The 21758-nt window shown below is 49.5% G+C and overlaps 1 protein-coding gene across 5 annotated transcripts in view; it reads right to left on the bottom strand.

Annotated features, from left to right (window-relative positions):
* MYLK (myosin light chain kinase) overlaps positions 1–21758 on the bottom strand; it is a 294914-nt gene that overhangs the window by 3026 nt on the left and 270130 nt on the right. For 4 of the 5 annotated variants that reach the window (XM_081235669.1, XM_081235665.1, XM_081235668.1 and 1 more), the window contains 6 exons: positions 21392–21609; positions 19944–20067; positions 11660–11812; positions 9009–9132; positions 2827–2956; positions 1236–1367 (listed from right to left, as the gene is read on the bottom strand). In XM_081235669.1, coding sequence (XP_081091795.1) covers positions 1236–1367; positions 2827–2956; positions 9009–9132; positions 11660–11812; positions 19944–20067; positions 21392–21609 — 881 coding nt within the window. The remainder of the gene's footprint in view (positions 1–1235; positions 1368–2826; positions 2957–9008; positions 9133–11659; positions 11813–19943; positions 20068–21391; positions 21610–21758) is intronic. The other variant, XM_081235666.1, reaches the window with a different exon arrangement.

Raw genomic sequence — 21758 nt, 5'->3', positions numbered from 1 at the left:
AAAAAGTAAAGAACTTAAGACCCAAAGACAGTGGTGATGGTGAGAGCTACAGGCAGTGGCCCAGAACTCTCAGCAGAACCCCCAATCTGAGCACTTCCACACTAGCAAAGGCAGCACATCCACTTTTTAAAAAAAATTGAATGAAAAAAGAGAAAGATTTGGTAGGCGAGGCATTTATAAGGCATCTTGATAATATAGTGATGCAGGAGAAAAATTGTTTTCTCATTCCTACCTCTGGGTTACTTTACCCAAAAGGCATTATCTAGCCATACTGCTGGAGAATCTTACAAAGTGGGAGGCATGGTTCGTTATCACTGCTGTCCTGTGCTATGCTGCCTTGGGGAAGTTGGTCTGACCAAAATGGGAGATAGACCTCCACTCTGGTTGGCACACAACAGTCACAGACCTGAAGCAAAGAGGCCTGTCTTATCTTGCCACTTATCTTTCTAGAATGTTGCAGTCTGTTGAAACTGAAATGCTATGTGTCACCAACACTGCTAACTTCTCAGGTGCTATGCTAAGATCCCTTAGGGTCCCTTGAGCTCTAACAACTCACTCTGGCCACGTTATTTCTAGCAGGCAGAGAAACATGGGGAAGACAGCACAAGGGCCTGGATCCCAACTTCCCTCACTTTGAAGTCACACCGCAGGCTGTCTCTGCACTTACTAGTTCCACAACTTTTCCCTTGACTCCATGACATCTTTAAAAGACTTGAAAGGTTTCCCCTTTCCACATGTTATCTCACAGTCTCCAGAGCCACTCAAGGCATTAGACACTGTCTAACAGATGAGGACTAGAGGCTCAGAAGAGCTAAATCACCGCCCAAGGTCACAGAGCCCAGTGATTAACAGCAGAGCTGCCTTCTCTGCATCCTGTGCTCTGTGCCAGCCTTCCTTTGAGAGCCTTTGGTGGGCAGTTCACATGCTTCCCATAAGCTTGTAGAGCTCATTTCATTAAGCATGTTCCATAGCCAAATAGGTCCATGATAAACCACTTTTAACTCGGGTGTAGTGGCTGATGTAAGTAGGTGAAATACTAGATGTGCCCTCAGTGAGTCACTGAATGGCCCTAATCTTAAGCAGGTGGAGTGGGGCAGTGGGCCAACTCCTCCTGACCCATTTTCCCTCACAGCCTGGCTGCCCCAGAACTGGCATTCTGCCAAGGGCACACAGTAGGGGTCCACCAGCCAACCATACCCCTTTTGTAGTTAAGGGAAGAACAGCGACAAACTTACCTTCGATCTTGCAGTCAAATCTAGCAGCACTTCCCTCCACAACTTCTAAATCACGAATGGTCTTAGAAAAGTAGGGTTTTACATGGGCCTTTTCCTCAGTGACAGCCTCAAGGAAAGCTTGGGAGACATCTTCTAGAAGACAGGGAAGAGGACATGGTAATTTCTTTATTCCTTGTTCTCTCCTCTTCCGTGGTTTAAAAAAGCTGACTTTTTTTTTTAAGTTGTTATACTTTAGCAAATAATGGCACTTAGAGGACTGAATCATAAGCACACCTTTCTCCTGGGGACTGGCTGGCCTGCTGCCAAATGATTTTGGCAGAAGAGAGAACTGTGACCAAACTGGGGAAATGTTTGGACTCCCCCTCCCTTATGCTGACACACTGAAAAAGGAAATAATCTTTAAAAAGGTTATCTGGCTGCATTTCATGCTGTTTCAGGATTCAGTTGAGGGTATTGAAGAAGGACGGAAGCACGCCAGCCCACCTGATCCCTGTATCCCCTCTGCCCTCCTCTGGAAGCAGCAGGCCCTTCATCTGCTCCTTGGAAGGGAAGACCCAGGTCCTGGAGGCATCTTCGATTTGCCAGTAGCTCTATTCTCCACACGGATACTGCCTTCACAGTGTATGACTCTGGACCAGGGTTTGGGATTGGTCCAGGGAAAAGCTGTAACTCTGAGTGGCTCCTGATCTTCTCCTTCCCCTTCAGGCTATTTCTGGGTCGTCTGGGGAGTGGCAGGGCTGGAGCAGGAGGGACCAGGCCCATGTGCAGCAAGCAGGCTCGGTCCCTGGCTGCACCAGAGCAGCTCAGCAAGCAGCCTCACCGATTACCCTGTCTTATGCACAAAGGGAGCTAGACTCAGCTTCTCACCTTTAGATACCAAAAGCATTAGGCAGTGGGAGGTGGAGGAGTGTCTCAGGTCAAATGAGGCACCTCAAGATGATAAGGGCCAGACCCTACATGCATCTGAAGCAGGAAGAGGCCAAGGCCCTCACTGAGGAGATGGATGGGGCAGCATCTCAAAGACGGTGGGCAAGAACTAACCCTGTTGGTCTCTAGGAGGGGCCCTGCCAGTCAGTGTCTACCCAGTTCAAACGACATGTTTCAGCATCATGAAAAATACCAAACAAATATGCACTATATGAGTCAATTTTTGTTTAAAAGGAAAATGCAAAGACACGTTAAAAAAGGATATTTTTTTAAAGTACACTACTATATGTGATTTTTATTTTATGTTTGCCTATTATTATACAAGCATTGCTTTTGTAATGAGAAAAACAAAACTTTTAATAAAGCCTTTGCTAATTCTTATGTAAAATATAGGGAAAAGATTAGCGGAGATCATCTAGTTCTATTAGACAAATAATAACTTCTGAAAATAGTTAAACCTAAGGTGAAACAATTAAAGAATAATTACTGCATTTAGTAATTATTGTCAGGGCAGTGTAAAAGTAGTTTCAAATTTTTCCTTGTAGGTTGTATTAAAAAACCCAACCCCCCCACCTTAAGAAAAAAAACCTCTAAATGCCTCTCCATCCCCCAACCCTTCCTTTGTCACCATCTGGCTGGAGAAAATCTTCCTGGAGCTCCTTACCTTCAGACTCTAGTTTTTCTGCATTGAGTGGGCTGGTTGGTGATCCTGTTGAAGATTTCCTGCCACTGAGCCCTGAGATCATTGCCATAGAGGACAGTCTTCCAATGGCTCTCACAGCATTGCCCGTTTTCTGGAAAATAGACACTGGCGTTGGACTCAGGCGGGGTCACTGGTTCCAGCTGGGCAGCGGGGCTCAGGGAGAAGAGCCCAGCCCAGGAGAAGCAGCTGTCCTTGAAACAAGGGCCTCCTGAGTGCCGAGGTCCTGCAGAGGAGTGAGCCCAACCTTGCTCTGCTCAGCACTCTCAGCGTGTCAGAAGATGTTCGGAGAATGGAATGGGGCCTGGAACCGATGTGTGCGTTAATGTGACTAAACAAGGTCAACATGAGACAAAAACCCTTTTCATACTGTGCTTCAACTCCCATAAAAGGGATAGTTTATATAAAGCAACTGCAGGCTGAGACGGCTCCAAAGACTTAACTGCTGACAGGGCCCGGTGGAGGCTGTTTCTCATAAAACAATGCTAGTGATAGGATTTTAATTGGCCAAGAGAATAGCTACTACGGATCCCACAGGTCCCGTTGGGGGAAAAAAATGCCTTCTATTGACCATAGGCAAGTCGCTTAACCTCCCTGGGCTTCAGTTTCCTTCTCTGTATAAGGAGGGGGTTGGACAAGATGATCTCCAAGGTCTCAGTTCTGTTTATGATTCAGATACTTAAGAGATTTCGAGAAATACTCTGGCTGGCCCCAGCACAAGTCTACAGTGAAGTTCTGGAGGGGTGTTCTTCCCTGATGTACACCCAGCATCAAAAAGCAGCACCCAAAGAAATGAAAAGCACAGCACTTTGCTTTCCTTAGTCAAGGCACCTTGGGAGAGGACAGAATTTTTACTGAAAAAGATGCCAGGACTTGAAAATTTTCTTTGCATTGTGAAAATTCTACGAAGCATAGGATTTAGGTCAAGAAGTCCCCAATAATACACATTGTGTCTGTGTTTCTCACCTGTAAGTAACGATTCTCACCCCTTTTCTAAGGTCAGTGGAATGACTAAGATAAGAAACTAAGGCATAACCACTGCTTTCCAGCCCTGCACCCAAAGCATCTTTTGAGGCATCCAGATGCTGTGCATCCAGGGAGCAAACGTCACCACAGACTAGCTGCTGAGAGAGGAAGGAAACAGCCTGTACACAGGCAGACGGCTGGCACTCACCCACTGGACCTCAAATTGCCGGCAAAGCCATTTTCCTCCTGAATTAACTTCATACACCCAGGTATTTCAGGCAAGCCTCACAATTTTGGACTATCTGAAAAGCCAGTATACTTCAGGTAAAAGATTATTTCAAAAGTAAAGAATTTCAGGCTGCTGGGGAATCACATAGAAAATGTGTGTGTGTGCGTGCGTGTGTGTGCGTGTGTGTGGTTTAAGTGGAGTCCTACTGCTGTGACCACAATCGCTTCCTGCTATGTCACATCCCATCCTTCCTGCAGACTACTTTCATGCACTCTGGACAGGCATTCCATCTTGCCCTGTCCTCTGGCCATCCACCTCTCACATATACACTGTGAGGTGTGGTTATGCTTCTGGCCCTCTGTCCCGCAGTGAAGCTGGGTCACTCTGAAAAGAACCCAGGAGGCCCCAGGTGGAGGTGATGAGGGGGGAAGAAGGTGAGGAATGACAACCCACTGACTTAACTGTGTGCAGAGGCACTGTGGCCCTGCAGAGGACACCCCGGGAGACTGAGACTTCCTAGCAACTTGCATGCCTTCTGGGAGAGGCTGTTACTGGTGACTTCACTGATCTGTTTGTTCTGCTAGCTGGAGTGTGGAGAGACCCAGCTCTTCCCAGGGGAGCTTACCCTGACGTCAGAAATGGGTAAAAGGTGGTGCCAGCCACCGCAGCCCTCCCTACGGAGTCCATGCCGGACCAGACCACTTCCTAACCACCCAAACTCTCAGATTCAGCCCTTCTCAGCTCTCCAATCCCTTCATCCAACACAGATTGGTTTGCCCTGGGCCAGGAGTCTAAATTCAGAGGGTTTGTTCCTAACAAGGGACAGGTTTGTTCTCTAACCACTCATTACTCTGTTAACGTGTGCAAATCAGTTCCCCTCTCTGGGCCTCATTGTTGGACCTGAAGATTCAAATCTCCCTGCAGCTCTAGTCTTCTACAGAAAGACTGATTCAGACACGCAAATGTGTAGCAGGGAACGCTCCCCTTGAGCCCATGGGCTCCCTAATCCCAAACACCTGGATGCAGGACTGTCTTCACTTGTATGGTGTGGAAGAATGAAGTCTTTCCTCTTCTGTTAACAAAATGACTAATACGAAGCTATGAGAACAAGGCAAATCAAAGCATAACAATATTTCAGAGAAGGTGGCAAATAACAAACGGATAGACCACACATTGGGGGAAATTTTCCATCAGATGGAGCAATAGACCATATAATTTCTAAAACAGGAAGAAATGTAAGTGCTCAATAGGGAAAATCTTAATAACCTACACATCAGAGGTCAATCTTTGGAAGCTGCTTCATGGGAAAAAATAGTTGGTGGGGGAGTCATTTGTCAGAACTATATGTTCTAGCCTTCCAGTTTCATGCCTTTGAGCTGAAAATTGGTTGCTGCTTTACTAACTGAGACCTTTGGAAATTTTTTAAACATCAAAAAAGAAAGATTCAATTCTTAATAAGTTCCATTCTTGTCTTGAGGAGGCCTTTTTCTTGTTGGAGGGCAATTGCCAAGGCTGGGTTCCTGTGTTCCAGGCGGGCAGGGTCTGTAACGGCTTCCCTAACAGAGCACAGACTCCCTCCCCTGGGAGAGCCAGCGAGGGTGACTAACCAGCCTCGTTTCCCAGGACTGAGGGATTGCCCAGGATGAGAGGCTTTCAGGGATAAAGCTGAGACAGGCCCTGGAAAACCTCGGCAAGGTGATCACCCTAGAGCCAGCCAGCCATCATGGGCCCTACATAAACACCAACAGCCCCAAGACTACAATTTCCCCTGAGAATGCATATTATCTAAATGTGATGGCCAAGAGTACTCCATGCTATACTGAGTCAAAAGCTTTCTTCCCCAAGGCCCTTTGGTCCATACTGCTGAAGTCTTTGTGGTTCTCAGAGAATAAAGATGGCTGCCCACAAGCCTCCAATTCCTAGTCCTTTGCTTCCATTTTGCATGCAGAGGCCCTGTTATCCTGCTCAACTTACCCACCCTCAATGCTATGACTCACCACCATGTCTCTTCAACATTCTTTTGATATAAATAAAAAACCTACCCTCTTTCAGAATAACTTCATTCTAAGATCAATAATACAATGAGTCATCTATCTATTGCTTGTTTGTTGGGGCTTGTTCCCATGTTACTTCCTTCCCCTTTTATGAAAACCACACCAGGGGCTTCCCTGGTGGCACAGTGGTTAAGAGGCTGCCTGCCAATGCAGGGGACATGGGTTTGAGCCCTGGTCCAGGAAGATCCCACGTGCCACACAGCAACTAAGCCCATGCACCACAACTACTGAACCTGTGCTCTAGAGCCCGTGAGCCACAACTACTGAGGCCGTGTGCCACAACTACTGAAGCCCCCGCGCCTAGAGCCCCTGTTCCACAAGGGAAGCCACCGCAATGAGAAGCCCACGCACTGCAACAGAGTAGCCCCTGCTCACTGCAAATAGAGAAAGCCTGCACGCAGCAAGGAAGACCCAACGCAGCCAAAAATAAATTTAAAAAAAACCCTTAAGAATGTCATAAGCTTAAAAAAAAAAAACCACCAGAATAATAGCAAAGAAGCTTTTCTTATGCAGCTGTAGAGCATTGTGGGCCCCCTGTGCTTGCCCTGGCCCTCTCCCTCCACAGCGCACCCCATTCTATTCCCCTCCACTCCACTCCGCCTCAGCACACAGAACCTCAGCTGCTCTCAGAGGGAACCCCCTATTCCAGGGGTGCTAAGGTCCTGGTATCCAGAGTTTAAAATGTGGAAAACATTTTCCTAAGGAAGAAATGTAACACAAGATGATCAGATGCAGCTGAACTATTACCAGTGACAATATGCTTCAAGGACATTATGTGTTGAATGGGATTTTGCAGACTACTTTTCTATGTAATTTTGTGAAACCTAACCACTTTTTCTGTGGAAAAGCCATTTCCAAATGCTGCTACCTATATTAAAATAGGAAATTAATGTTCCTTCTCTGAATTCTGTCCTTTCCCTTCTCACTTTCAGAAAACCTTATGGCTAATAACACTGTAAACAACAAGAAAAAAATATGATTCAAATATCACCACAAATTATGGGTGGGCCCATCTGACTGAAAAATTCCATTTATTTCCTCTCCCATTTCCTTATCTCTTCTCTGCGCCTATCCCCTGGGTTTAGGCTCTTCCTGGCTTTGGTTCACCGGCAGATGTGTGGATGCCTCCAGAAGCCTGAAGTAATAAGGCTGCCCTTTAGCCCATGGCCTCATCCAACCAAAACCCAGTGCGATTCCCTCCTCTGAGAACTGCCCCACCCCCATACCAGTCACCGTATCTGCTCCAGAAACACCACTATTTCTTTGAGATCTGCTGGCCACAGGATCATTAATAAAGCCAACCTTTGATTTTGTGGCCCCCTTGTGGCTTTGTTTTTTTAAGAGAATATTTGCTCCTCTGATTTCACTGGGCCCTAATGGCACCAGAGGGTAAGGTAAGCAGCACAGGTGTTCCAACTCACCAGGTACTTGACGGAGGCCGGGAGATCCACCCAAACCTTCAGATGGGGCTAGCCAAGAACTGACTCCCACTTCGGGGAGGCCGCTGGGATGTGCAGGGGGTGGAGTCTCTCAGACCCACACACCCGAAGCCCCTCTCTCACCTTTGCTCCTCTCAACCTTTGTGTGAACTTGGACTTTTCAGTGAACTGTGGTTTAGTCATTCTGTGTGGCAAATCACCAGTGTCCCAGTTGCCCCTAAAATGGTGGTTTCCTTTTTCTCTGCCACAAAGGCAAGGTCTAAGTGCCCCAGTCCCCTGAATGCCCAGCTAAAAGACTGCTCCTGTCAGGCCAGCAGGATCAGGGCGAGGTCCTGAGCCTTTCCTCCGTCTGTGCTGTTATCCCCTCCTCTCTGTGTTCTACTCATGTTCCATGGCCAACTTCAGACTCCTGCCCTTGGCAGCCTTTCTTCACAATCACATCCACCTCTGGTGTGACTGGTTCCATTCTCTGTCCGCACTCACATATATGGGAATGGAGAGCTATAGTGATCATTTATAATTCTTGGTGTGTGTTATGTCCTTTTATGTCTATTTGCTTCAGGTCCCTGTTACACTATACATTCCTTGAGTATAGAAACCACATACCCTCCAGTAACCCAGGAATTTTATAATACTAGCAGTGATAATAAAAATAAAATAGATCATAAGTTCTCTATGGTTTTGGATGATCATTTTCTCCATCTGCTAACAATCAGAGGCAATTTGTGTCATTAAACTGTGTGCTGTTAAGACTGTGTATGCTGGAGCCAGTCTCTGGGTTTGAATCCTGGCTTTCCCACTTACTAGCTGTGATCCTGGGTGACCTTCCTAACCTTTCTCTGCTTTGTTTGTCTGAGAACTGGGGATAACAATAGTGCCTGCCTCCCAGGATTAAAAAACAATGCATAGAGAGTGCTTTGAATGTTCCCTGATACGTGGCCAGCCCTCCATACATATTGGCTACCGATCTCATTTATGAACACTTACTGTGTGCCAGGCAATGTGCTAAAGGCCAGATGAATATTATATAATTCTCACAACAGTGAGAATCTCACAAAGATTTGGTACCACTAATATCCCCATTTTATAGATAAGAAAACGAAGGCACAGCAAGGTTAAGTAACTTGGCTAAGGACGTGTAGCTAGTAACATACAACCTCTCTATGTCTCTCCCATGTCTCTCTTTATGGACCATGTGCCCACCTCCTTCACCATAAAGAAATGCAAGACCATCACGCTACCTATAAGGAGATCACACTCTCCAGGGTTGCCAAATAGTCCTAAAGGTGACATTGCTCGTCCCTAGTCACGAAGACATGGAATGTCAGTCTTGGTCCCAGACTATTTCAGAAAATGTAAACATTTTTGGAGTGAGGCCAGGGCAAGTTGGGAATGAGGGTAGCTTGAATAAAGCAATTGTGAGGGGCGACATCCCAGTCCAAAGTGACCCCTCATTACCTGCCATTTTCTTCTTGCCATGTACTTCTTCATCCGGTCCTTGGAGAGTTTCTTGGCCTCCATGTTCCTGGTGTCTTTCATTAGCCATGTATGCTGAAGGCACTGGGTGCAGTCCAAGCGGTTTCTAATAGAGGCAGAGATCAGAGGGTTTCTGAGCAGAAGGGGACCACAGAGACTGCTGGTCAGATCAGAAATGGGAGGTCACCTGTCCCTAGTTACACAGGGCAGAGCCCAGGGCTCTCTGTTCCCAGTCCATCCACCATGATGAGAATCACTGTGCTGTTGGCCTTTTTCCTCTCTTGGCCTGGGTTACACTGACTAGACCCAGAATACATGAGTGTTAAGAAGGCCTAAACACCAGTAAGCAACTGGAGTCTCATGACCTGCCCTTGGGGTCTAGGGAGGCTAAGTGCTGGAGGGCAGACATGTCTGGGAATGACTGGCACCGTATTCCAGGGTGGGGTCATTTTGCTGGTCACGTGGGGGCTGGGAACTGTGGAGACCCGATCCTTCTGCCTCCTTGTCTGATGGAGAGAAGAGTGAAACCTTAGGCCCAAACCTTCGAGAATCAGTGAACTCTCAAGTCTTATGGTGTGGTTGAGTATCAGGTTTTTCCCATTAAAACTCAAAGAGGTATGTCCTTTGTACAACCTATGAATTATGACAACCTTAGAACTGCACTGAAACTCATTTAATCTTCTGAAAGCTCTGGGAATCTAGAAATATTTCAGGGCCATCACCTTAATTGTCATAGGACTAATGAAGTCCAAAGTACCAAATGCTAACATATGTAGAAAAATGAGTAAAAGTAAATCTGCTAACTATAGCAAATGTAGTGATCTTTAGATAAGGGGATATGGATTATTTTAATTTTCTTATATTCAAAATTTGTACAACTTAATGTATCAATTTATAATAGAAAAACATTTTTAAAAGTGCTGATAGATGGAGATTTCTGGTTGAAGAGATGCTGAGTTTGAGTTTATGGGAATCTAGTGTCTTGATCTATATGAAATCAATTCTTTGGTGAGTCCATTTTATGAGCACAGAGGAGCCAACATGTTTCCGAATAAACTCAAGATCAGGTGAGAAAATAGGGTATATACACAATACCTCATTTACCACATCTTGGGTGAATGAAGCCTGGTTGACAAAAGCCATCCTTGGACCACAGTTGTTAGGAAGGAGGTCCGCACCTCCCTGAGGCACCTGGGGAGCGGGGACCCCTCACACAGGAGGGGCACCTCGGTCCCCCCCCAACATCTAGATCCTCCTTGGGTCACACCTGCTTCTGAGGCGAAGACTGGGGCAGCAAAGTGCTAAAAAGACCTCGCTGTCAAGGAGTGTGGAATGTCTCCTCTGGAGGAGTTTGGCCCTGAGCTGGCTAAACAGGACTGAGAGGTGGGTGCGTAACCAGAAAACCAGACGGAACCACTTAAGAGACCCTCCAGCCTCGCTGCTGTAGCAACTGTGCTCTCACGTCCCAGACAGGATTCCCCACAGGGGGCAAGACGACCCACAGCCTCACGGGGGTCTGTGGGCCAGGCAGACAGGGCAGAACCTAGGCCACAAAGTCCCCTTGGTGCACATGCAGAGCCTCTGGGCTGACCCCTCCCACCTTCCTCCGGCACACCGCCCGTTTCAACACCACTTTCTGGGGAAAAGCTTATAGCTGCTTGTATTGCCAAATACGACTCCCCGGGGCCCCTGGAGCCAGGCCTTGCCTCATCTGGCCACCTGTTCACAGAGTGGGTGAGGCGCCCAACAGCCCGACACCCCACCCCTCCCTTGCCCTGGTGCAGGCCGGCCCTCCCGGCACGTGCACGGCCCCTCTCCACTTCCTGCTTTACGGTAGCTGCTTCCCCTCGCCAGTGAATTCTCTCCAGCCACACCAAGACCCCCTCAACCTCCCCTCCTCTGCTCTAGCCTCCTCTACTGCCCGCACCTCCATCCTCTTCCCTCTGAAATACAGACTGAGCGCCTTGGGCGTCTGACCTTTCCTCACAGCCTTAGGCCGTCTATACGCCTGAACGCTCGGGCCTCCTGATGTTCACAGATGTTCTTTATAGTCATCTGCTGACCACCTGGGCAGCTCCAGGCAGCCCCAGAAGGTGGAGGAGAGAACCTCACAGTCTGCATGGCTGCAGGGGACAGAGATGGAGCTGGGCCCAGTGGCCTGGGGTCACAGCCTAACTGGCCAGTGGTGGAAGGTACCTGGCCACACTCAGGCAGGCAGCTCCTACATGATTTAGATACAAAATAAGCAGCAAGCCAGAATAGCTAGGAGTCTGATCAGGACCGGCAAATAGGGTACCTCCCCTGCAAGCCCCAGCAGGGGGGCTGAGGTTTCAGCAGGGCGGCTACAGGCCACAGCTCAGCTGTACACGGAAAATAAAAGGGGCTGTCGTTATTCACACGCAAGCTGCCTCATTCCGTCAACGCTCAGTCAAGCGTTGCTTTTCAGGTGAGGCTTCTGTGCTTCGAAAGACAGGAGAGTGTCCGGCACCAGGGAGCAGGACCCTGGCGCACGCAGTGCCCATCCTCCCCTCCTCGGGTGCGGAGGGGCCCACGACAGGGAAAGAGAGTCCCTGCCTCTGGACCCCAGTCCAGGGAGTGGGGAGGCCGAAAAGACTGAAATCTCGACTCATTACTTCATATCTTTCTTCAGCAAGCTGCTGATAAAATCCTTGGCGTCATCCGAGATCTCATCGAAGGCCTCGTCGTCAAAGTCCCAGGTGGCTGAGGTGACGTTGGCTAAGGTTTCGTTATCGTTGTCACCCATGAAGGGGGACAGTCCACTGACCCTGGGGGATGAGAGAGGAGAGAGCAGTGAGTTGGGGAGGCCAGCAGAGAGGGCGGTCCCGCCAGGGGAGCGCTCCCTGAGGTCAGAGGTGAGAGCGCCCCCAACGCCCCCGCACCTGCCTCTCCTCCCACCCAGGAGAGAAGGGGGCGTGGCTCTCAGCCTCAGGGCGTGGCTCTCAGCCTCTGCCCGATGGCCCACTCACTACTTCTGGGGTGTCGCCCGCCTGTTGACACCACCTGCCTGTGAAGCTGAGGCGGAGGGACTTTTCTTCAGTTTACCACTTCCACACAGCACAGCAGGGCCTTCCTCCCTGCCTTCTGTTCTTACCCAACACCCAGGCGAGAACTTCGCCCCGCAGAACCTTCTCCAAGGTCCTGGGGGGAGGAGTGGCCTCCTTCGCAGGGCTCCAGGCATGCATGCGCGCGCGCGCGCACACACACACACACACACACACACACACACACACACACACACACACACACACACACACACACACACACACACACACACACACACACACACACACACACACACACACACACACACACACGTGGACTGGTCACGTGGTACAGCATTCATCACCGCGCCCTGTCCCGCCCTCCCACCTCTCACCCTCAGCATCAAGAACAGGGCCAGCCCACGAGGGCTCAGCAAGGGTGTGTCCACGAAGGGTGGACCTGCAATGCGGGTCGGTGATCATTTAGACCAAACCAGAAAACTTCCCTCAGAGGAGCCATGGCCTGTTCATTCGCTGGGTGACCTTGGACAATTCCCCTCATCTCTCTGTGTCAGCTTCCTCCTCTGTTAGATGGACAAACTGCTACTTGGAGTGGTCACCACCACCACCTCTCCCTGTTCTCCTTCTCCTGCGTCCTCATTCTCATGACAGCAGACATCTATCAACTGTTCACCAGGTGCCATGCACTGGGCAGAGAGCTAAAACAGATTAACTCATTCAGTCTTAACACCACCCTTTAAGGCAGGTAACTCATTACTTCGTTTAACAGATAAGGAAACTGAGGCACCGAGTGGGGGTAAGTAACTTGCCCAAGGATTTGCAGTCAATGAGCCTATTTCTTAACCGTTAATTTGTACAGTCATTTCTGGGAAGATGAAGTACAGCACTGGCAGGAGGCCTGGTCCGCAGTAAGCAGCTTGGTCTGCTGTGACCATAGCTATTAGGTAGTTCTTCTGTACACAGTTCACCCCCACTGCCCCATCAATCTGTGATCTCTGGAATGACTCACTTACCAATAGCTTAAGCCAAATAAAATTTGGAAGGTAAAGTATCTCAAAGCTGAATGGAGCAGACGTCTGGCTTACTGGCCTCACCTCTCACCTCTGGCGGGCACCTCATCTTCCCCCCAGCCATGCAGCCCGCCACTCACCCTGACCTAGGGCCAGCTTCATGGGCCTTGGAAGAGCCCCACTCTTGGCTTAAGGCTTAAGGCTTAAGGCTCTGCTGCCATCATTTTGAAATTCTTAATGTTCACATAAGTCACCCCACCTTTTTATGCTGCACTGGCCCCTATGATTTATGTAGCTGGTCCTGCCCTGTCCCCACCTGAGCCCCACGAGATGGATCTAGGGCCCTCATGCCATCAACCTTCCAAGTTAAGGCTTCACTAACATCCCTTTCCCCAAATCCCTCATCATAAACAATAATGCAAACCCCTCGGGAGCTGTTTTGGCATCCAAGAGGCCTCAGCTTATGAAATACACTCGGCCCTGAAAACTAAGTTTTGTAAAACAAAATCTATTGAAATATTGCAAGGAAAGCTTGCCATGGGAGGAACCCTCTCGTGAAAATCTTCATTAAAAAGAAGAAAAAGAGCTTTTTCGGTGTGAATTATCTCACCCTAATCAACATATTTGTGCTTTTGAATAAAAGAGTTTTATAGATGGCATTAAAATGTCTTAAAGCAAGACACCAATTTATGTTCTGAGAAGGCACGGAGATAATCATTCTCGATCATATCACAATGAGGGAAGGGTGGGACCTCACCAGGCCCGAGTGTGTGCTGTTACATGCTATTCCTTTCCCCTTTCCCCTCTTATACACCAAGGGTCCTGGACTAGAATTCCTAGGGGCTCCCAGGAAGCCCATAGGCTTAACTAGTCCCATCAGGAAGCAGCCTGACTCTTGCTTGCCAGCTACATGCTTCATTCTGTCTCTGCACTTTCCATTTGAAACAAAGGGGGGAAGTCCTACAGCACTCCAAGAGATTGCTGGGAGTGGGGGGCAGGGAAGCAAACAACCCTGCTGTGGAATGCTGAAAGGCCGCCTTCTGTAAACCTCCTTTCCTAATTAGGAACTGTCATCCTGCAAAGATAGGGCTTAATCTCTGTGATGTTCATAGTTGGGGAGAGCCTCCTCTCCTCTGGCCTCTGGCACTGCTCCTTCCTGGCAGCCCATCCATCTGAAATCCCTCCCAAGCCTTGGCTGGCTCCTCACCTGCCCCCAGCTCCCCCAGCATTCCCCCTGATAAACAGTACATCTCTAAAATAAAACTTGCAAAATATGCAGAGCATGATGATGAAGACAGTATTCGGATTTTAGTAATGCCGTCCCGTGGTGGTGGGATTTTGCAGAATTTTTAAACTTCCTTTCTTGTACTTTTTCTTTATTGCTAGAATTTGCATAGGATCATATATGGTTGGGTTGTTCAACCCAATCAACAAACATAGTAGTAACCCTAGCATTAAAAACACAGCTACTCACCTCTTTTCCTAGTCTTACCTAGGTTTTAACTGAAGGGGATCAAAGTATACCACCCCAAAATATGAACTTGGGCATAAAAATTGCCTTGAGCTGAAGGCAATTAGCCCTTTGTCCTCCCTCTTTCTGTCTAAAAGTAGGACATAAATTTCTCTTCATTAAGGTGACATAAATTTTCATTTGTTCTATTTGTCCATTTCTTCTCTTCCCAGGAAGAGGAGAAGGACTCTCATCTGCATATTAGATATTGCTGAACAGTCCCTATAAATTTCCTAGTCACCTTGTCACAATTTACTCCCTCCAGAACCTCCAAACCTTTTTTCCTTCATCTAGTTATTTCTGTATAATTTATCACTCTTTGTTAAAGTAGTATATAAGCCCCAAATTTTAAAGGTACCTTGAGTCACATTTCTTTATGAACACCTGTGCATATGTACATAATTAAATCTATTTTCTTTTTGTTAATCTGTCCTTTTTAAAAAAAATTTATTTATTTGGTTGTGCCGGGTCTTTGTTGCTGCATGTGGGCTCCTTAGTTGTGGCATGTGAATTGTTAGTTGCAGCATGCATATGGGATCTAGTTCCCTGGCCAGGGATCGAACCCAGGCCCCCTGCATTGGGAGCGTGGAGTCTTAGCCACTGTGCCATCAGGGAAGTCCCATTAATCTGTCTTTTGTTAGTTTGACTTGCAGACGCCCAAGAACTGAACCAAAGAGGGAGAGGAAAGTTTTTTCCTCCCTAACATAACCAGTGAATTTGTCTGGTTTTCACAAAATTGTAATCAGTGTGGGCAAGTTCTTGGATGCTCTATTCTTTCCTCACTTGACATTGTCTTTCACAAGTGTATACAGAGTCTTAATGTTCATTTTTAATGGTTAAATATTAGTCTTTGTGCTAATGAGTCAACTAAGGACATGACTGCAGGGTGTTCTAATTTCTTAATTCTTAATCTCTTACTGCAGCCAAACTTCACCAGGGAATCTGATGCGGGGGCCTGTTCTGCTTGGAGGACAGAACATCAGGAGACAGAAGGCAGAAATGCCTCTTGAATTACACTTTCTCTATGGTGTTTTTTAAGCAGATGACTCCACTGCATGAATGGCCAGCAAAGGAGACCATACATCTTCCAGCAGAACTACTGAGCGCTTAGGAAGGGGTTAGTCTTTTATCCTTGGGATACTCATTCCCTGGTGTGGTGGGAAGATTTGAGAGGGCTGGGAAGGCCCCACAGGAAGAGCTGGGCATTGTTTTGTACAGTAGCCTAGGAAAGACAGACCCAGGGTTTAGTCATGTTAACCACAGCCCAAGTCCCTGGAGAGCAAAACCTGCAGGTGGTGTCTGGGCCTGTTGTGGATGTGGGGTGCCTGGAGGTCTCAGGACCTGCAATAGAGAGCATGTCTGGACTCAGCAGCTAAGAGGGCAGAAGCAGCCCTGGGTGGAGTTACTGGATCCCTCTGAAGAGGCCTGCATCCAAATCTGAGTCTGAGTAGGTACCTGATGCTTGGGCACTGGGACTTCTCCCCAGCTCACTAGGCTGCTGTCCCCAGAAGTTAGATTCCAGACGGGGATGGACCTGGCTCTCTGGACCATGGTGCGTGCTCACAAATGAGCTGAGATGGGAAGTCTGCTGCTGAGCACAGCAGGAAGATGGTAGGGAGGAGAAAGCAGGGCAGCAGTTTGGGGGAGAGGAGGAGGAGAAGGAATTCTGGGGTAGGGGTGAGGGCAGGGCACAGAGAAGGGTTTTGGTATCTCCACAGGCAGTAAGGGAACAGCAAGTCCTAAGGAAATGGGGGGAGGGAGATAAGAGAGGGAAAGAGATCTTAGAAAAGGAGGTGGGGCTTAGAATTTCTTCACCATTGAAGTGTGGCCTAGAGAGCCTGGTCCTCTCTCTTCCTGCCAGAAACCAATGGGTATTGGTAATAGCAGAAGTCTCCAGCAGATTCACGAAATCTGCTTCTCCCTTCAGAATCAGGGGTGAGAGGGTAAGGGGCCCCCAACCCCACCTGCTACATCCCTCCCTGCCTGGAGACCCTGGGCAGGCAGTGGAGCCAGGTCTCCTGTGCTGTGACAGGATCTGCCCCGATCTCTCCGAGGGTGTGAGAAGGAGTTCCTTCAGCAAAGTCAAAACAACCTATGGGACACAGCTGCTCACTTAGAAGGTGCTCACCAAATCTGCACTGAGGGATACATCTGTTATCACCTGTCCCCAAGCTCCCCATATCTCACTGGCCCCAAAAAGGAGATGGTGGCGGGGGGGCATCCTCTGGCACAAACAAACAAGGAAGGTGACCCTGACAAGGACTCCAAGCTCCAAAGAGAGGGATGGAGGGTGCATGAGGGCTGCCAGAGAACCTCTTCTGGGGGCTTCTGGCAGTGGCTCCAGAATTCTGCAGAGCAGGGGCTGAGAGGAAGCAATCTGGCTGGCTCCATCTTCTGTTCTCACACCACATGCCCTGCTGACAGCCCTAGTTGAGGAGAGACTCCCAGACCTCAATCCCCACTGTGAGAGCCAGCAGGAAAAGTCCCACAGGGCAGAGCAGCCCGCAGAGGTGCTGGCTCCCCAGCAGCCAGGATGCTGGGGAGGCTACAGGAGGCTGTGTAGGGCTGGCCTGTGTCCATCACCCCCACTGCTCACCTGCCCCCCTTCCACAGGCACCTCTCCACCCTCCCGCCTCCGTCCAGATGCCTTCAGGCTGGTGCCCCATTCATCAAAATTATTTTCCCCCCATTTCCAAAAGCCCTTCCCTATTGCTAGGTCTCAGCTTTAAAAGTAATCTGGCAAACCATGTAACATGTTATCCAAATTACTTCTTCCACCTCAAAGAATTTTCATTTTAAAATAAAGTGCTCTTATGACCCAGTAATTCTAGTTCTAGATTATATATCCAAAAGAAATGCATAAAGATATTCACTAAAGCACATGTACTGGAATACTCACAATAACCCAAACTGAAATCTAGTCAAAAGCCCATCAGCACAGAATGGATAAGTAAACTGGATGAAGTTCACAGAGTGAAACACTATACAGCACCAAGGATGAACAGCCTACAGCTACACACCATAACATGAATGGGGGTCACAAACAAGGGGGGGCAGAAGAAGCCAGACACATCTTTCTGTATGATTTCGTTTATATAAAGTTCAAAAGCAGGGCTTCCCTGGTGGCGCAGTGGTTGAGAGTCCGCCGGCCGATGCAGGGGACACGGGTTCGTGCCCCGGCCCAGGAAGATCCCACATGCTGCGGAGCGGCTGGGCCCATGAGCCATGGCCGCTGAGCCTGCGCGTCCAGAGCCTGTGCTCCGCAACGGGAGAGGCCACAACAGTGAGAGGCCCGCGTACCCCCCCCCCAAAAAAAGCAGGTGAACATGGTGCGTGACGTTAGAATGGGGATCAGGTTACCCCTGAGGGAGTAACCAGAGCCTGGGCACCGGGAGGGCTGCGGGCCTGGTATTGTGTGGTTTCCGGGTCTGGGTATAGGTGTGTTCACTGTGCAAATTCACTGAGCGTCTAGTCACCAGTCTGGCCCTGACCCGTAGGGAGACCAATCGTCCTAGTTTGCCCAGGATGGTCCTCACTTCAGCACTGAAAGTCCCGTATCCTGGGAAACCCATCAGTGCTGGGTGAACTGGGACAGCTGGCCATGCTCTAGGACTGTGGGAAGTGGGCAGCCATGCAGGCTTCCCTGGCTCCTGTGACCTCAATGCCAAATGAAGATCGAATCTCTGCCATGCCCCACTCCCAGGTTTATTCTGAGGACCAAACAGATGGTCCTGATTCTACAGCAGTGGGAAAACCGATGGAGAGAGTAAGGCAAGTCTGCGTGATGGCTGCAGGGGGACCCAGGACCAAGCCATGCCACAGGGCAGCTGGGTCTGAACAGAGGGAGCTGACAAAAGACCGTTTCCGAAGAGCCTCTCCTGGGCAAAGATCCAGCATGAGCCCCATCCAGCCTGGGGCAGTCCCCACTGCCCTGCTCTCCTTTATTTACCAAGGGGCCAGCACTACAGAATCTGGCACAGTTTTCTTCACTCCTCAGCTCCCTTTCTCCTGGAGGGGACTGGGTAAGGAGAGGCAGGGAGATGCACTCCTGGCCAGAGTTTCTTCTCTGCTGCTCTGGGGGAGGCTGTGTTGGTGGGGGTGACCCCAAGCAGGGAAGAAGATGACTCTCTGGGGTACAGAACCTGTGACACAGGTTCAACTGAGGTAGGTTGTCCTAATAGCCCACAGGGAGAGTAAGACTCCTGAACACGTGAAAAAGCCACATTGGCGCGTGCGCACACACACACAAAATCACTCTGCTTCTGCTAAAGCTTTTGTAACAGTGGTTCCTAAACCCGGCTGTGCAGTAGAATCACCTAAAGCCATTTCTCACGCTGGGGTCTGAAGACCCCATGGATCTAAGAAAGTATTCTTAGAGGTCATATTCAAGTTTTCTGCAAAAATGTTTAATTTGTCCTTTTGCTTTAACAACAAAAACTTTTTTCCAAAATGACTACATGCATATCTGCATTTTCAGGGAGACCATCCCATAACTGTGTGATGCCACACAAACTCAGGGGCTGCCACTAAGGCTAATGCCTGCTTGCAGCCTGAGGCTTCAGAGACTAAATCAGCCAGATCCCAACAAGAGAGTGTGCTCTAGGGCCTGGTACTCAAAGTGCCGTCTTCAGACCAGCACCATCAGCAACCAGCACCTGTTAGAAATGTGGATTCTCAGGTCCCCTGGAGCTTCTGAATCAGAACTTGTAATCTAAGGAGCAGCCCAGGTGATTCCTTCATGTTACATGTCTGTGAAGCACTGGTCTAGATTACTGGCCTTCCCTCTTTTCTCCAGCATTTTTTAACAGAATGGCTTCTTATTTTCCACCTAATTTCCCAATTCTAATTACTACACAGTAGCTTTCTGTTGTCTATGGGTCCCACTAAAGGCTCAACCATCAGAAGTGCTTATTAATTAGTCCGCATACTGGACGCAGAGATGAGGTTGGAATTTGGGGTCCCTCTGCCGTGAGGATGGGGTGTGGTCCTCTGAAGATGACGATGACACCCACAGCAGATGTACACCTGGGCTCTCTCCCTGCTTCTCTATGGACCCATGTACACACATGAAGGTAAATTCCACGGCACCAGCCATGCTCCTGTCCTCCTGACCAAAGGCCCCTAGGTGCCCAGCATCAAGGATGGTGAGGGGCCCAGAATGGGGCTCTTGCTGTGTAGAGCTAGACGCTCCTGCAGAAGTGTGATGTGGGCTGTGGACATCACCGGGAGCACAGAAGCCAGGCAGGCCAGCGAGGAGGGGGATGGGGGCCTACCGCCCTCCTGACTCTAGGCGGGCTCCCCATCAGGACCCGCCCTGGTCCCTTCAACCTCAGGGCAGCCTGGGGACCCTCCCCCCATGTGCCCCAGGACTCACAGGATGTAGCAGATGACCCCGATGCTCCACATGTCTGTGGCGTAGCCAATGGGCTCATAGTTGATCACTTCAGGTGCGACGAACTCTGGGGTGCCAAAGAGGACCTTCAGAGACCCCGCGTTCTCTGCAACCAGGATGGAGAGGGATCAATCACCAGAATGTCCCTAAGTCAACCGAGGTAAGCAGATGCCTGGGAGGGACACAGGCAAGGCCGGCCTTCAGCGGCTCTCCCCTTGCAGGACGGCACAGAGACAACAGCCTCCTCGATACACCAGTGAAACCGACAAACTGCATGCGAACCTCAAATGTTTGGGCGGGGTTGACGGAGGCGGGAGAGCCTGTTACAGCCCTGCCCCAGATGGAATGGCTTTCCATGTGTCTGTCTCTCCCATGAGTTCCCTGAGACAGGGGTTGTGACTTGTGCTTGAAAATAATCTCTACCATTCAGTCTGTCATTTGTACCCTGCTGCCTGCTTTATGAGGACTTTCCTATTTAATGCTCTGGCCAACCCTAAGGAGGATGACCCCCATCTCCCAAGGAGAAAAGGGAGACCCAGGGAGTGACTCCCCACTCCCGCCTCCCGGTAAATGGTGGTCAGGACCTAACCCAGGGGGTCTGACTCCTGAGCCATGTTCCTCCCCTCCCCCACCCACCTCTCCACGCGTAGTGTCACATCTCTCTTCCCAGGAGCTGCTGGGAGGTCAGTTGGGAAAAATCGTAACCCTGAGGTGGTGCCTCTGAGCCATAGAGGACCATCACCCACCAAAATGACTCTTGGGTTGGGTACTCAGGCCCTGACCGCCTTCCCCTATCGTGCCCTGCCTCCTGAAAGGGCAGGAACAGCAGTGATGCTTCCGAGAGCCCTGGACTAGGCTCCAGGTCCTCATTCCACCCCAGCTCGTCGTGGGACTTGCTGGGCAAAGCTACTGTGAACCTCGGTTTCCTGGTCTATAAATTGAGGCTCATAAAATCTGCCCTGCCTGCCTCAAAGGGTTGCTGTGAGAATCAGATGAGAGAAAGTAGGTGAAAGTGCTCTGGAAACTGTACAGTAGGATGCAAATGTGAGGAAGCACCATCAGCAAAATGTTCTGCTGCCAAAGGCACCAGAGTGAAAAAAATAATAATGATAAAATAAATGAAAACACCTACATAGTGCTTACTATGTGCGAGGCACTGCTCCTATCACTCTACCTATATTAACTCAGTGATCCCATAACAACTCTATGAGGTGAGTCCTACTGTTATCCCAATTTACAGATAAGAAATTTGAGACATAGGTCCCCACAGCTAGTAAGTGGGAGGGGCAGTCTCCACGGTCTCTGATCTCAGCTCCAATCTGGTGCATCCCCTCTAATACCGTTGTCTCTAATACAGTGCATGGAACACAAACACCCATGGCCACTGCCATGACATGCTGGTGACAACAGGAGAGGTGGCTCAGCCTTACCCAACCTCCTGGCCAGACCGAAGTCGATGAGCTTGATCCTGGTGCCTGTCTTGTTGACACACATGATGTTCTCGGGCTTGAGGTCCAGGTGGACAATGCCCTGCTTGTGGATGTACTCCACCCCCTCCGAGATCTGCCTCATGTACTTGATGCACTCCCGCTCGGTCAGCTCAAAGTCCTCGTCGATGATGCGCTCGAACAGCTCACCCCCGGACACGCTGCGGGGACAGAGGGGGCGCTCAGACCACAGGAGCAGGGAGCCTGGCCAGGGCAGGCTGGGGGAAGGGGTCACAGCCAGGAAAGCCCAGTGTATGGGGGTGCCAGGCATTTTCTGCAGCTTCCTGAGTCCCAGACCACTGCCCCGTTA

This window comes from Mesoplodon bidens (genome assembly GCF_964165515.1).
Source record: "Mesoplodon bidens genome assembly, chromosome: 5".
In the NCBI taxonomy this organism is placed as follows: domain Eukaryota; kingdom Metazoa; phylum Chordata; class Mammalia; order Artiodactyla; family Ziphiidae; genus Mesoplodon; species Mesoplodon bidens.
This window is presented reverse-complemented; position numbering and strand designations above follow the sequence as displayed.